Source organism: Lycium barbarum, chromosome 3 (genome assembly GCF_019175385.1).
Source record: "Lycium barbarum isolate Lr01 chromosome 3, ASM1917538v2, whole genome shotgun sequence".
Taxonomy (NCBI): Eukaryota; Viridiplantae; Streptophyta; class Magnoliopsida; order Solanales; family Solanaceae; genus Lycium; species Lycium barbarum.
This window is the reverse complement of record NC_083339.1, coordinates 137,972,529-137,985,189: the sequence shown is the minus strand read 5'-3', so window position 1 is coordinate 137,985,189 and position 12,661 is coordinate 137,972,529. Positions and strand designations below refer to the sequence as shown.

The following is a 12,661-nucleotide window of genomic DNA, read 5'->3' as shown; positions in this document are numbered from 1 at the left end:
GTGCGTGTTTCTTGTTACATAGCATGCGGTTTCCTCTTTTCAATAGACTATCAATGATTGATGCCAAGTCAATCAAGCCGTTAACACTTCACTTTCAATACAACCGACCCTCCTCCTAAGTCGAATGTTAACAGTTTACACTTCACTCTCAATACAACCAACCCTTCCAACTTCCAAGTCGAATGATACGCCATAAAGTATTAAGAACCAACCTTCCACAAAAGGAAGTACCTTGATGTTCTTAGTACTCAGGCCAAAAGCAGATGCCTAATCAGTCAGCTTAAAAAGGCTTCGAGTTTGTACCTAAAAACTTCTGGTACGAATACCTTCACAATCTATAGTGATACTATGTTCTACATCGGTAATATCTTGTAATTACCCATAAAGGTCTTAATTGTAATTGAGAGTACAGGTTGAGAAATAGAAAGAGGATGCGTGCAAGGGAACAAAAAATAAAAAGAGAGGAAATTCACGACTGTACAGAACCACTAAAACTTACGTATATCAAAATTTAAAAGGATCTTCATCCCCCCTATTTGGAAATATGGCTCAATTGGCCATAATTCAACTTTACAAATAAATTCTAACAACCTACTGTCAGTCAGAACAGCTTCCCAGGAATCTGGTGTTAAAGTAAATAATGGCTACTGTACAGTTCCAAAAGTTTAGCATCCATCAGCTCATGTAACACCCTTGCAATGCCACTTCTTACATCTGGGTAAAAAAAAATTACTCCCACCATTATAAATATACAAGGAAAACTGGAGCCTGCTCATGAAGCGCATCACCAGATTGATTCAAAACTTAGCTTAACTCCTGAATAAAAGAATTCACGCTCTTTTTTTCTTTTTCTTTTTGTTTAGCTTAAACCCTAACCATCTCGGCTCTTGCATATCGAGGCTCCATCACCAAAGACTTCTTCAATCATAGTGTGGGTTGGTAACAAATCAACTTCATTTCTGGCACACCTCAAGTACCCAACATCCCATTCTTTGCCACTACACGGCTCCAACAGACTATCATGCTTGGTGCCACTGCCCATACCAGCAATATCGCTTGCCCAATGTTTACCATCATTGGTCTTCCCTAGTGATGATTCTGAAGTAACCCCGGCTGCATCAGTGGTACAGGAGCCACCTTGGATTTCTTGCTCAACCACTTTATTTGGTAGTCCTTGGTCTTGAGGCTGCATACTAAGTTTATAACTGCTGTTACTATCAAACAACTTAGCAGGATATGATTCCGGCACATCAGTGAAGACCTTCCTGCCACCAAAATTTACAGGCTTATAATCTTCCCATGTTGCATCACCCACATCCTCATCATATGATCGTCTATCGTGCTCCTCATAGATCATATTGTAGCTGAGAACATTGTGATATGCAGGGGATTCAACCACAGAATCCTCATCTTCATCCGTCATTTTAGCACTCTCATCAGCATCATCAACAGTCTCATGCCACTCATCGTTATCACTGTCTATGTTCAGTGGATCATATCTGTTCTGCTCAGCGCGTTTTCGCAAAATAAAGACATTAAAATAATAGCTGACAAGTTCCTCCCTACTCCGTGAAGGAAACTCAATAGCAAGATGGTTCCAGAAATTCTTGCCTAGTGATGCAGGATTGGACAATACAACCTCATGAAATAATTCCTCTTCCTCTTCAGTCCATTTTTCTGCCACTACCTCTCCCATGTCACAAAAACCCAACCTAACAAATGCTTCCTCTCCAAGGGCTAGCTTTAGTTTTTCCCTTGCTTCGATGATGTGTAGCCGAACGCATCTTATGGAACCTATATCTTCACAGGAACATTCAACTCTTCTCTCTCCAACATTCTCGCCATCATCTGCAAGTAGCTCCATTTTAGGCATCGGAATGACACTCCTTCCAGCAAATTTATTTTCATAGGCTTGAGATGAAGGACTCAGAGTTTCATGTATACCCTCTATGCACGGTTTATCCTTATCAATATATGCACCCCATTCTGGTAATTCTGCCTGAAAATCGGGTCCAATGGGGACCATCTTTTGAGGATTACTTAAAAGAGAAGAATATATCTCCCTGTGATGAGCAGCAGCCCTGAACGGATGATCAAAATAGTAATATTCAGGAGACGTCAATATGTGAAAAGGCGCCTCAGGCCTGATGTCTTCCTCACTGGTGCTACTAGTGGGCCAGGAAGAGTTTGAAGCAGATCCATGAATGCCCATCTCAGTTTCCTTCTCAGAAGAAAAAAGAACTTCAGCCACATTGTGACTATCAGGTTTCTTGTTAGCATCAGGGATGGTTCTTGAAGAGTTGTCCTCATCACCACCTAACAAGAACCATAGATAACAGATCAGTCAATCATAGTATGGATCAAAAAGATTCATTTAAAATCCAAAATCTACTCTTAAAAGAGCAAGCTCGTAAAGTAAGGTGTGGAGAAAACAGCTCCAACCTTAAAAATATTTGGCAGGTCTTACAGGATACTGCAATCCTCCAGTGACTGAAAGCATTTTATAAAATGGTACACAAAGCAGCAAAAACAGAGCAAAGAAAATCTCAAAGCTAACAAAAAAATAATTTCTTTTTACCTGAAGCATAAGCCTCCACACCCAGTGATTCACGAGAAAGTTCCAAAGTTGAAACTAGCTGACAGCTGGCTTCACGTCTTGGTTGCTTAGATGAAACCTCATACAAATCCTCTTCACCGAAAGGCCTTTTTTGCAACATAATTAGCTGCAAGGAGTAAAAAATATGAGATATTTAAACATAAAGGGGAAGAAGTCCAAAGACAAAAAGCAGAGGACGAAAACGCCTTCAAGTTCCACGTGTTCTAAGAATATGTAGCAATGCATAAAATTTCATAATCATGTAATTGCATTAAAATCCCAATTAAACACAGAAAACCTGTAAAGATGAGCATTTAAACCCATACCTAAACAATCTCAGAAGAACATTTTAGATCAAATATAACTGTATTGTCTAGCTGAAAAGAAATATACAAACAAAAACACCACATCAACTCTCAATAAACAGAAAAACCAACACGACATTTTTAGTACATTCATTTAGATATACAGTCAACTATGTTAAGAAAATGAACCGGTGAGCTTAATGATAGCATGTCAAGCATAATTATACGTACTAAAAGATATTGCCCCCACTTGTGGGATTACACTGGGTATGTTGTTGTTGTTGTTGTTGTGTGGTGGTGTTGTACTAAAAGATATTGACCCGGAACATAATACAAACATCAATTTTCCTCTTAGGACAACAAAATTACCAGACAAGACAACAACTTACAGGATATATTAACATAAAAAGTCTAGGCAGGCAGCAAATAAAACACCCAGATTATAACAAATACATACTACAAGACTATACATTGACAAGCGCAACAACAACTGCCCGTTCTGTTTTCTAGCAAAGTAGGCTAATTTAGATAACTGCATAAAGTCATCATTAAGCTAATTAAGTTTCTAATTTCTAAGTAGTGACACGTGACACGGTGGGATAAAGAAAAAGTGACACCACTTAAATTAGTGTGGCCCTAAAGAACAGAAAACTGAAATAGAGAACCATGAAGTTTGTTTTATTACATACATGTAGCACATGAAACAAAATTAGGAGGATACGGTTCGGGTACCTTTAACGGGTCTTCGTCAAAATTGGGGTAGCGAATCTTTCAATTTGTACCAACTAGAACCACTCGAGGACCGGAATAGAATTTCCGGTAAAATTATTTCTATTTATTTTTATTTTTTGGAAAAAAAAAACAACTGGTAAAAATATGAATTGCAAATTTAATGAAAACCCTAACCCTAGATCCCCAAATTCAGATAATCAATTAATTAAATCAACCAAAAATTGGTTCAAGAAAAATAAATTGAAGGCGAAAGGAAACGGATTAAAGAAGAAATCCCAAATCCACAACCTAATTATATCGGAAGAAGATCAACCCTAATTTTCTTTCCCCAAAACAGAGAGCAAAAACAAAATTAAGGTATAATAACGACTCAATTTTACAAATCAACCTATGAATCAAACAGATCTAGAAGATAAAGAAGAGATCTGAAACCCTAAATCGAAATTGGATTCACAAAACGGCTATAGCCAAAAGAGGTATCAGTAGATAGAGGAGAGAAGGAATTAGACGAATCGAAGATTAATTCGAATGTTTAGAGAAAAAATCGAGGTCGATTTGAAGGAAGAAGAATAGGGCAATTTGGAATTGGGGGAAAATCATTGACGATTAAAAAGGTGGAAAGTAGAGCCCTAGTGGGTATCGGAATCTGTTATTGGGCGGGTCGAAAAATTAGTAACGCGGGAGGTCCAAATATTTGCGCCAACTAGGCTAAGTGAATAGTAATGGTTTGTATCCCGAGGTGATTTATTCATTAGCCTAATAATTGGTCTAGAAATTAATTGGTCATTCTTTTCTTCCCTTTTTCGGTGAAAAGTACTAATTGATCATTCACGTGGTGGTACATATTGAAATATCACGTGTTCGAATTACTTCTTTTATGTTTATTTTATTAATTTTGTGGGAAAGATATGGTGAGATATGATTAAAATCCTTATCCTTCTAGAATGTCAAGTATTTTTCTTTTCTTTTTTTCTCTGATTTTATTATTTTTATTTTTTCCTTTTATAAATTACTAAAATCGAGACTTTCACATTTTTAAAAATAATCATAGACCTTGCTTATTTCTTTTCTATTGCAATTTCTAAATTATTATATGATGATTTTTTAATTCTACATATAGAAAGGAAATAAAAAGAGATAGACTTTCATCCTTCCGAGAACAGGAGTGTAATAAGAACTAAGAGCTTATTTGGCCTAGCAGTGCACTTTTTTTTTTTTTAGAAAAAACACTTTTCTTGGATATTTGAGGTGTTTGGCCAATGAGTAAAATTATTTTTAAGTAGAAACAGAAGCAGTTTTTTTACGGTTGGGGAAAAGCAAAAAAGTTCTGCTTCTTGGAGCAGAAACAGAAGCAAAAAATTATTTTTTCTAGACAAAAATATCCCCACCATAAATACATATTTACCAAGTATATCCCTCATTAATCCAATAATTTCTAATTAATAATTTTTTGTGTTGAATTTTAATTTGTGAAATGATTTTGAATTTTATTCTGGTTGTAGTTTTTTAGTATATTTAAATCATTGTGTTGGTATTACATCAATATTTAATATTTTATTTATTTATCTATGTATTATATTAAATTGAAAATCTATGTATTCTTTCATAATAGATATTTAAAATATTTTTTCTCTGTAAAATTCATTGATACTTGTCCTTTTTCGTAATTTGACACTCAAAAGCACTTTTTAGAAGATTAGTCAAACAAAATCTGATTATTAAAAGTGGTCAAAAGCACTTTTTAAATGAATTAGCCAAACACAAAATGCTTCTCACCGAAAGTACTTTTTTGAAAAGTAATTTTGCAAAAAACATTTTTCAAAATGGATGGTTCACCCTAAGATGATCATCTCGTGGCTAATGAGAACAAGCTAAATCGATGGTTCTATTTCTCAATTTTCTGAGTTGCTCCTATAATCGTAAATATTTGAGAAACATAGTAAGATCAAAACGATTTTTTGCTTGCCTTAAATCACACTTATACGCTTTTGTTTCCCTCCCAGTAGTTCAGTTAACAACAAAAGTTTAAGTTCAATTTAAATTAAGGATTATATATATGGTCTAAGAGCAGCATTACTTTTAACTTTTGCTATTTGAATTTGGCCATATTTATATCTGAATTAAAACCCTTGCAGTCTTTTTGTATGAAATCAAAAGGTTCGCTGCAACCCATAGAATGCAATAACAGGGTGGAAATACAAAGTGTGCATAGTGCAAAGAATTCTGGGATAGTTTTATTTTCAGTGGGCGTTGACACAGACATTTTCTGTGGGCGAAAGTCGTAACCGTGGATATTTTCAGTTATTTTAGAGCTCCACACGAGTGAGTTACTTCTTTTTCCTTCACAAGATTTGATTCATGCCTTTACACATTACAGCAACACTCTAGAGATCACACCAATGTTCCTATTATATTTTTAAAAATTAATAGTGGAGTTCACTCATGCACATGTTATAAAAACTGATATATTTATTGCACCTATAACCAGGTTTAAGTTAATATATATACATAGCTTTTACAAAAAGAAAAAAGTGATTGGGACACTTGAAATACAGACCATTTACAATTACTCTTAACTTAGCATAGATACATTGCCCAGTTTGTCATAGTTAACAATTCCATGAAGAACTGTAGAAAGGCATGAGCATATTCTTGGGAGTCAGCAGTAACAGCCGTTCCTCGAAGTCAAATAGTTCAACGCCTCCAATTTCCACCCAACTGCAATAAAAAGTTGGACAGCAGTTAATCAAATGCATCACCTGACCTGGCATTTCATCATACTCCATTGAAACTAATTTGGCAATCATATTAACTAGTAGACCTGTCTATCAGATTGAGAAACTTGCCAGACAACAGAATGCTAAGGGCACCGTTCCTAAGCAACTATTTCATACCCCTTAGATTGAACTCATTTTCCTCAATGGACCCTCGGCAGCAGCGTAAGCCTATAATCCTACAAGCTATATGGCTGGGGGGCATAAATGATTGCAGAGGCAATAGGGTAGGGAGGTAAGATCAATTAGCACATGCATATCCAGCAATGACATGAGCATTTGACTTTACAGAAATTACAAGCAGATACCAACCCTTTTAGTGAAATGTGGCTACTGCATAACCGTCTAGTATGGAAGAAGTTTCCTATTTATTCTTTTAAACCAGAATAGGAAGTAAAGATATGAAAACAAGATCAACAAGATAGAGTAGGAAGCCTTACAAAATTACGGCAGCAGTGGTATCACAAATCAACACCCTCATCAAGTCCTTTAGAACTGATTATCACATTTGAATCAATTTGTTTGTCGAACTTCATTTTACGCCTGGTTTCAAATTCTTGAAATCCTTCCATCTGAAAGGAGAAAAAGTCCGTTGGAGATCTCCATAAGTGACTTTTTCAGGACACGGTAGTGAGCACAATAGTGACTTACTTGTTGAAATTGGTCCATGGTGATGGGATTGCCATGTAGGGCTATGTTCTGCAAGCCCTTGCATTCTTTTAATAAATTTAGAGGCATCTGAGAAAATGAGAACCAACAAATCAATAGCTAAAATATGGCTGTAAAATAAGCGCATAACCTAGGAGAATTGCAAACTCCAGGATGATCACGCATTAAAGAAAAGAAACTACTTAAGTGTAAACAGATGACCTCAGATGTAGATTACTTTGCAAATATCTATATTTGGCACAACAACTATTTCATATCACGATTCACAAGTTCAACACATGAGGATGTTTCAATACCAGTATCCCTATGTGAAGCTTCTTCTTCATTAAATAAAAAGCCTTTCCATGCATGTCTTATGGTTTGATGAAGAACTATATAACATATATATACAAGTCTGCTGAATACCCTTCTCTCTCTCTCTCTCTCTCTCTCTCTCTCTCTCTCTCTCCCCCTCTCTCTGTGCGTGAGAGAGAGATTAAGAGAAGACACTCAAGTGTCAGAAGAAAATTTCAGTCTAACAAAGTAAATATCGCTCTTAGTTACATTACGTGAGACAGACAGTAACAACTTTAGATCTACTTATGCTTGCCATGTTTTTGCATATGTTCATGTCTGTGCTTGCGCGCGCGTGCGTGTGTGTGTGTGTGTGAGAGAGAGAGAGAGAGAGACATAGTCAGAGAGGAAGTTTGGACATTACCTGATTGAGTTTATTATTGTTCAAACAGAGTGATTTTAGTTGAATGAGATTGCAAATTGAACCAGGAAGCTCTTCGATGGAGTTATCTGTGACAGAAACTTCCAATCATGAGGCTAAGGAGAAAGCAGTAGAAGTACTAACAGTGAATACAAGAAAAAAAAAAGGGGGGAGAAAGTAGAAGATGACACTGTATATCAACTCAAAATGTATTCTACAAAGACTAGTCTTCCCACATGCAAGACAGAAAAGAGCTGCTAATGTTCAATTTGATATGCATACAAAGCTCCGACACCCAGGAGATCAAAGGAAAAGGAGAGACAGAAAGTATCAGAAGAATGACGAGCTAAATATGAATGTACCATTGGCTTGCAGTTCTTCCAAAGAGAAGCAACTTCCAATTGATTCAGGAAGAAACTTTAACTTGTTGTTTGAAACATTCAACAAAACCAACTGCATTGCCAAAAGATATTATCAATTCTACAGCTGAAATTTTTTCAGTTAAAAGGAACTGCGAAGACGTCAGTCTAAGCAATATGACCTTCACACTCACAGACAGAGAGAAACAACGTCATCTAGAATACGATAAGTAGCTGAGAATCTTTTAATAACAATATGTGTAATCGTAGAAACAGTTCTTGAGTCAAGAGAACCGTCGAACTTGATTCAGAGCCCCCAAGATAAAACCACAAGAATTTGAATAATAAATTACAACTGCAAGTCAACACTACTTACTCTGTTTTACAGTGACAGTGACAAGGATAACAGGAAACAAGGTGTAACAAGTAAATAGATGTCACAATAAGTTGGCTTAATAGCACAACTTGAGAGGGTTTCTTTCAAAAGAACATGTATAAACCTGCATCTTACGCAAAAAAGTCATGGATATCGATTTACAGAACAATTCTTCAATCAAAGGCATTGGCAAGATCAAAATTAAATAGTTCTTTTGTCAGCTAAGCATCTTTACAATAAAAATATTTTAACGAACAATAAAACAATTATTGGCACATTAAATAGAACTTAGAAAGCAGGTAACCTATAGAGTGTAATAAATCACTCACACTCCGCAAGCTCCCGATTGTATTAGGCAAGCTTGTCAACAAGTTTGCTGCGACAGACAGACGCTCAAGTTTCACCAACTGCCCCACTGAACACAGGAAGTTTATGTAGTTAGAACAGAGAGTGCGGTCTTATAAAAGAAAAAAGTATTCCACTTAACATGAGTGATCTAACATATCTAGACTTACATTCATCAGGCAAGTTTGCGATCCGGTTCCTATCAAGTGTTGCCACTTTCAAAGACTGAAGCAATCCCAGATTCATGGGAAGACGCTCAATAATGTTATCAGCTAAAATCTGAATAGAGATAATTGGAGATAGAAGTTTTTTGCTCTTAGTATTAGAGAATCAACTTAAGAAATATATTCACCATTAATACAGGAATAAACCTAATGGTAACATTAATGAGTAATAAACAAGAAAAATTCTTAAGATAAAAGTCCTTAGAAAAAAAATGCAAAGAGTTATTCAACAAAAACAGTAACGGGACAAGTCAGTAGTAGAGTTACTTTATGCTTATCTACTCAAGATTACACCTTACACAATGCTTTAACATGCTTTAATGGAACAAACTACCAGGTACAGTCATCAGCTAGCAATAAACTTCTAACGGAAAATCAAGGCATGTGATTCGCAACAGTTTGAAGGCCTAATATGCAGACTTCCTATAGCTAGTGCATTATGTGCAAGGAAAGAGAAGAGCAGCATAAATTCTGCTACTGCATTTCTCTTTTGCTTGCAAGTTGTAGCTGTAGTTGCAAGTTTTCTTTGGGAATCATTTATTTTCGTAATGCATGATTCTTATCAGCAAACTTGTGGTTTTGCCAGGAGCAAGGGGATAAGGCAATTAAAATTTGCAGAATTGCTGGTTGTTGTTTAGGCCATCAGGTATAAAATCAATGAATATTAAACAAGAGCAGAACATTTCTGAAACCTTTGTATATTGAATGTTTTCTACCCAAAGGGTGATCTAGAGCACTCGGTCTACTCCTGGCCTTAAGTGAGCTCCATCGGCTTTGGACAGCTCCTATTACTTTCTGTAACAATTTGTAGTTGGAGATATCATGTGCTCTGTAGAAACCTTCTCTTTACCCTAGTAAGTTTCTTTCTGATAAAGATTAGAAAAAAAGGAGAACAAAAACAAACAATTGTTTGCCCCATTTCTGCTCTATAAAACATTTGTATTGGCTGCAATATACGAGTTGATGCCTTCTTCACAGCTAGCATTCATAATATGATCAGACGCAATAACAGTGTAATTTTCTTTCCAAAAATAATACCCTTTTTTTCTAATGAGGCCTCTTACACACTAAAGAGCCCGTTTGGCTTAGCTTATAAGTTGTTTTCAGCTTTTTTGAGTGTTTGGCTGGCCAGCTTATAAGCCATTTTGTGCTTAAAATAAGCCCAAAAAAATAAGTTGGCCCGTTTGGCTTAGCTTAAAAAAAGCAGCTTATAAGCTGAAAACAACTTATAAGCCAAAAAAAATAAGTTGGGGTATAAGCTGCTTTTTTTAAGCCCATCCAAACAGGCTCTAATATACATCAGAAAAAACAAACGGAAAAAAGGGAGCGGGAGTAGGATGTCGTACTTACAAGACGCTGTAAGTTACTTAGTTTGTTGATCTCCATAGGAATTTCAACTGTCACAACAGAAAAGTGAGAATTAGCTTCCAGGAAAACAATTAGGAAAATAAGATAAGTAAACAAAAACCAGAGATGGGAATATGTCAGGACACAGGGCTCTATGGAAGATTGTCCCAGCTTGCATTTGGTGGACAATTTTGAAGGAGAGAAACCAGAGATGTTTTAAAGACAAGAGTATCTCCTTTCAGAAATTGAAAATGAATTGTCTAGTGATTTTCTATTTTTGGTGTATTCATGACCTTCCTCAAGAGGCTGAGGACATTGTCACTGTTTTAGATTGTCTGTGAAGGTCCTAGGTGGTAGGTTTTGCCTTTGTAACCGCTACTTGTAAGTATTACAGAAGTACACCTTTGGTGTAGCTTTGTCTATAATAGAATGTTAACTGTTTCAAAAAAAAAAAAAAAAGTATACAAAAACACTCTTCCAGTAGAAATTGTCTAAATGCTCTAAAGTGAGAAAAAATATGCAAATCAAGAGCTCAAGAAGATGAAGAGTAATACCCATTTTATTGTGTGTTAAGTCGAGGGTACGTACAGATGTTTCCAGGTCAAAAACTTCATCAGGAAATGTCTGTTCACACAAAGGCTAGTCAGGAAATAATGTACATGTGACCTTTCCAAATGGAGTAAAATGTTGCTTATTTAAATGTTCTAGCATTTAATCACGGTAAGCATCATCCTTCAAAACCAACAAACAGGCATAAGTAACTCCTCAGACAAAAGATTTGTTTCGAAGGGAATGGAGGGACTAGGGAGTAATTAGTTACTATCCTGCCTCTACTTCCCACAAAATGCATTTGCTCACTTTAACCACCTCGTGAATCAGACAATTACAAGAAGATTGGCACGGAAAAATTCTCCTCTATAAAGATGCTTGATTATATTTTGCTATAATGGTGCGCGTTAAGCTTTAACATACCTAGCAATAGTGAGCTTATACGCAGAAAAATATTCATAAAACTCAATTATACGTCACAAATACTCATAAAAACACTTTATGTTATGGTAATTGACTCGCAAGGAAAGTTAAGATGTTAAAATGACTTAAATATTAGGCCAACGGAAAAAAAAAATGTAGAACAAACAGTTAAAAATTAGTTTAATAGAGAACTCATCACTTCAAAGTTTAAATTAATAATATAATGAATTTTGAATAGAACAAGATTAATAATGGAATAGTGCTAAACATTTTTGGCACGACGGAAATGGAAAGATTGTCCTATAAACTGACAAAGGAGTAGATAATAAAAGGTATTCACAGAAGAAACAAACATGAGAATACAATGGATTGGAAGTTCAAAACTGTATTTTCCCGATATAGTTAAACGAAAGGCGATGCTTTATTAATCATGGCTATTATCATGATATATCGTATTCAGAAATTTAAGAAAGAAAAAAAAAAAAAACAGTCAGCATTAGATGCCTAATTAAATTTCTTCAGATATAATATAACAGTTAAAAAAAAAGGAAGAATGAAAGGGAAATATGCCTTCAATTTAGAGTCGCGTAAAGCAACGATGCCCGTGTTACGCCATCGCGAAATTGTGGCAGCATCAGCGGATTTGCTGCTCCGGCACCCCATTATCAATAATGCCTGCTGGCTATAAACACACCACGCTTTGGATTTTTAATCTTATTTCCACAGGTCTCCAACTTTGTTCGTTGAAGACCTTTTATGTTTATGGAATGTCCCCCAAGGGACCCAAAGGCGACGACTGTGTAATAACTCAGACAGAAAAAGAAATGACGACGACTTTTGAACGGAAAAGCGCGTTTGCTTTTTCAGGATATGGCTTGAGGTGGGGCCTGGATTCTATTTCGGTTTTTTTATTTTTGGTCAATTTCGTTGGTGGTCATATAAATATTCCTCAATTTTGTTTTTTTTTCTCTTTTCTTTTTTCTTTTTTCTTTTTTCTTTTTTCTTTTTTCTTTTGGTACAGAATTGATCAGTAATTGTATTAAGTTTTTAACTGTCTAATAGCAGCATGTTTGGTCAAGCTTCTAAAATCAATTTATTTTAAAAAATATTTTTTTTAAATGTGTTTTTTCGAAAAAAAAAAAATTAGCAAAAATCAGTTTGTGTTTGGCCAATTAATTTAGGGCCTGTTTGGCAGTATAGGGCAATGTTTGTCGTAGTATTATCCCTATTCAGGTAGTTTTTTGCCATTTGATATATGTTTATTTTAT

At 35.6% G+C, this 12,661-nt stretch overlaps 2 protein-coding genes across 2 annotated transcripts; both read right to left on the bottom strand.

The window, feature by feature from the left end:
* Window positions 1-482: 482 nt before the first annotated feature.
* LOC132632883 (uncharacterized) lies at window positions 483-4,350 on the bottom strand. The gene is made up of 3 exons (XM_060349010.1): window positions 3,634-4,350; window positions 2,579-2,723; window positions 483-2,316 (listed from the first exon to the last, which is right to left on the bottom strand). The coding sequence occupies exons 2-3, from the start codon at window positions 2,715-2,717 to the stop codon at window positions 872-874; spliced, it is 1,584 nt and encodes a 527-aa protein (XP_060204993.1). The 5' UTR covers window positions 2,718-2,723; window positions 3,634-4,350; the 3' UTR covers window positions 483-871.
* Window positions 4,351-6,082: 1,732 nt separating this feature from the next.
* On the bottom strand, window positions 6,083-12,297 carry LOC132632882 (plant intracellular Ras-group-related LRR protein 7-like). The gene is made up of 10 exons (XM_060349009.1): window positions 11,964-12,297; window positions 10,976-11,045; window positions 10,425-10,471; window positions 9,021-9,129; window positions 8,835-8,920; window positions 8,133-8,223; window positions 7,774-7,859; window positions 7,059-7,145; window positions 6,848-6,979; window positions 6,083-6,351 (listed from the first exon to the last, which is right to left on the bottom strand). Exons 1-9 carry the CDS (start codon window positions 12,054-12,056, stop codon window positions 6,869-6,871), a joined length of 780 nt encoding a protein of 259 aa, XP_060204992.1. The 5' UTR covers window positions 12,057-12,297; the 3' UTR covers window positions 6,083-6,351; window positions 6,848-6,868.
* Between the last annotated feature and the right edge of the window lie 364 nt (window positions 12,298-12,661).

Excerpts from the sequence above, each read along its gene's own strand:
- LOC132632883 (XM_060349010.1), bottom strand. The coding sequence starts at position 2,717 with ATGTTGCAAAAAAGGCCTTTCGGTGAAGAGGATTTGTATGAGGTTTCA. Across the intron at positions 2,317-2,578 it reads TGTGGAGGCTTATGCTTCAG|GTGGTGATGAGGACAACTCT; the intron begins GTAAAAAGAAAT and ends GGTTCTTGTTAG.
- LOC132632882 (XM_060349009.1), bottom strand. The coding sequence starts at position 12,056 with ATGGGGTGCCGGAGCAGCAAATCCGCTGATGCTGCCACAATTTCGCGA. Across the intron at positions 11,046-11,963 it reads TACGCGACTCTAAATTGAAG|ACATTTCCTGATGAAGTTTT; the intron begins GCATATTTCCCT and ends TTGTGTGAACAG. Across the intron at positions 10,472-10,975 it reads CTTAACACACAATAAAATGG|TTGAAATTCCTATGGAGATC; the intron begins GTATTACTCTTC and ends CTGTTGTGACAG.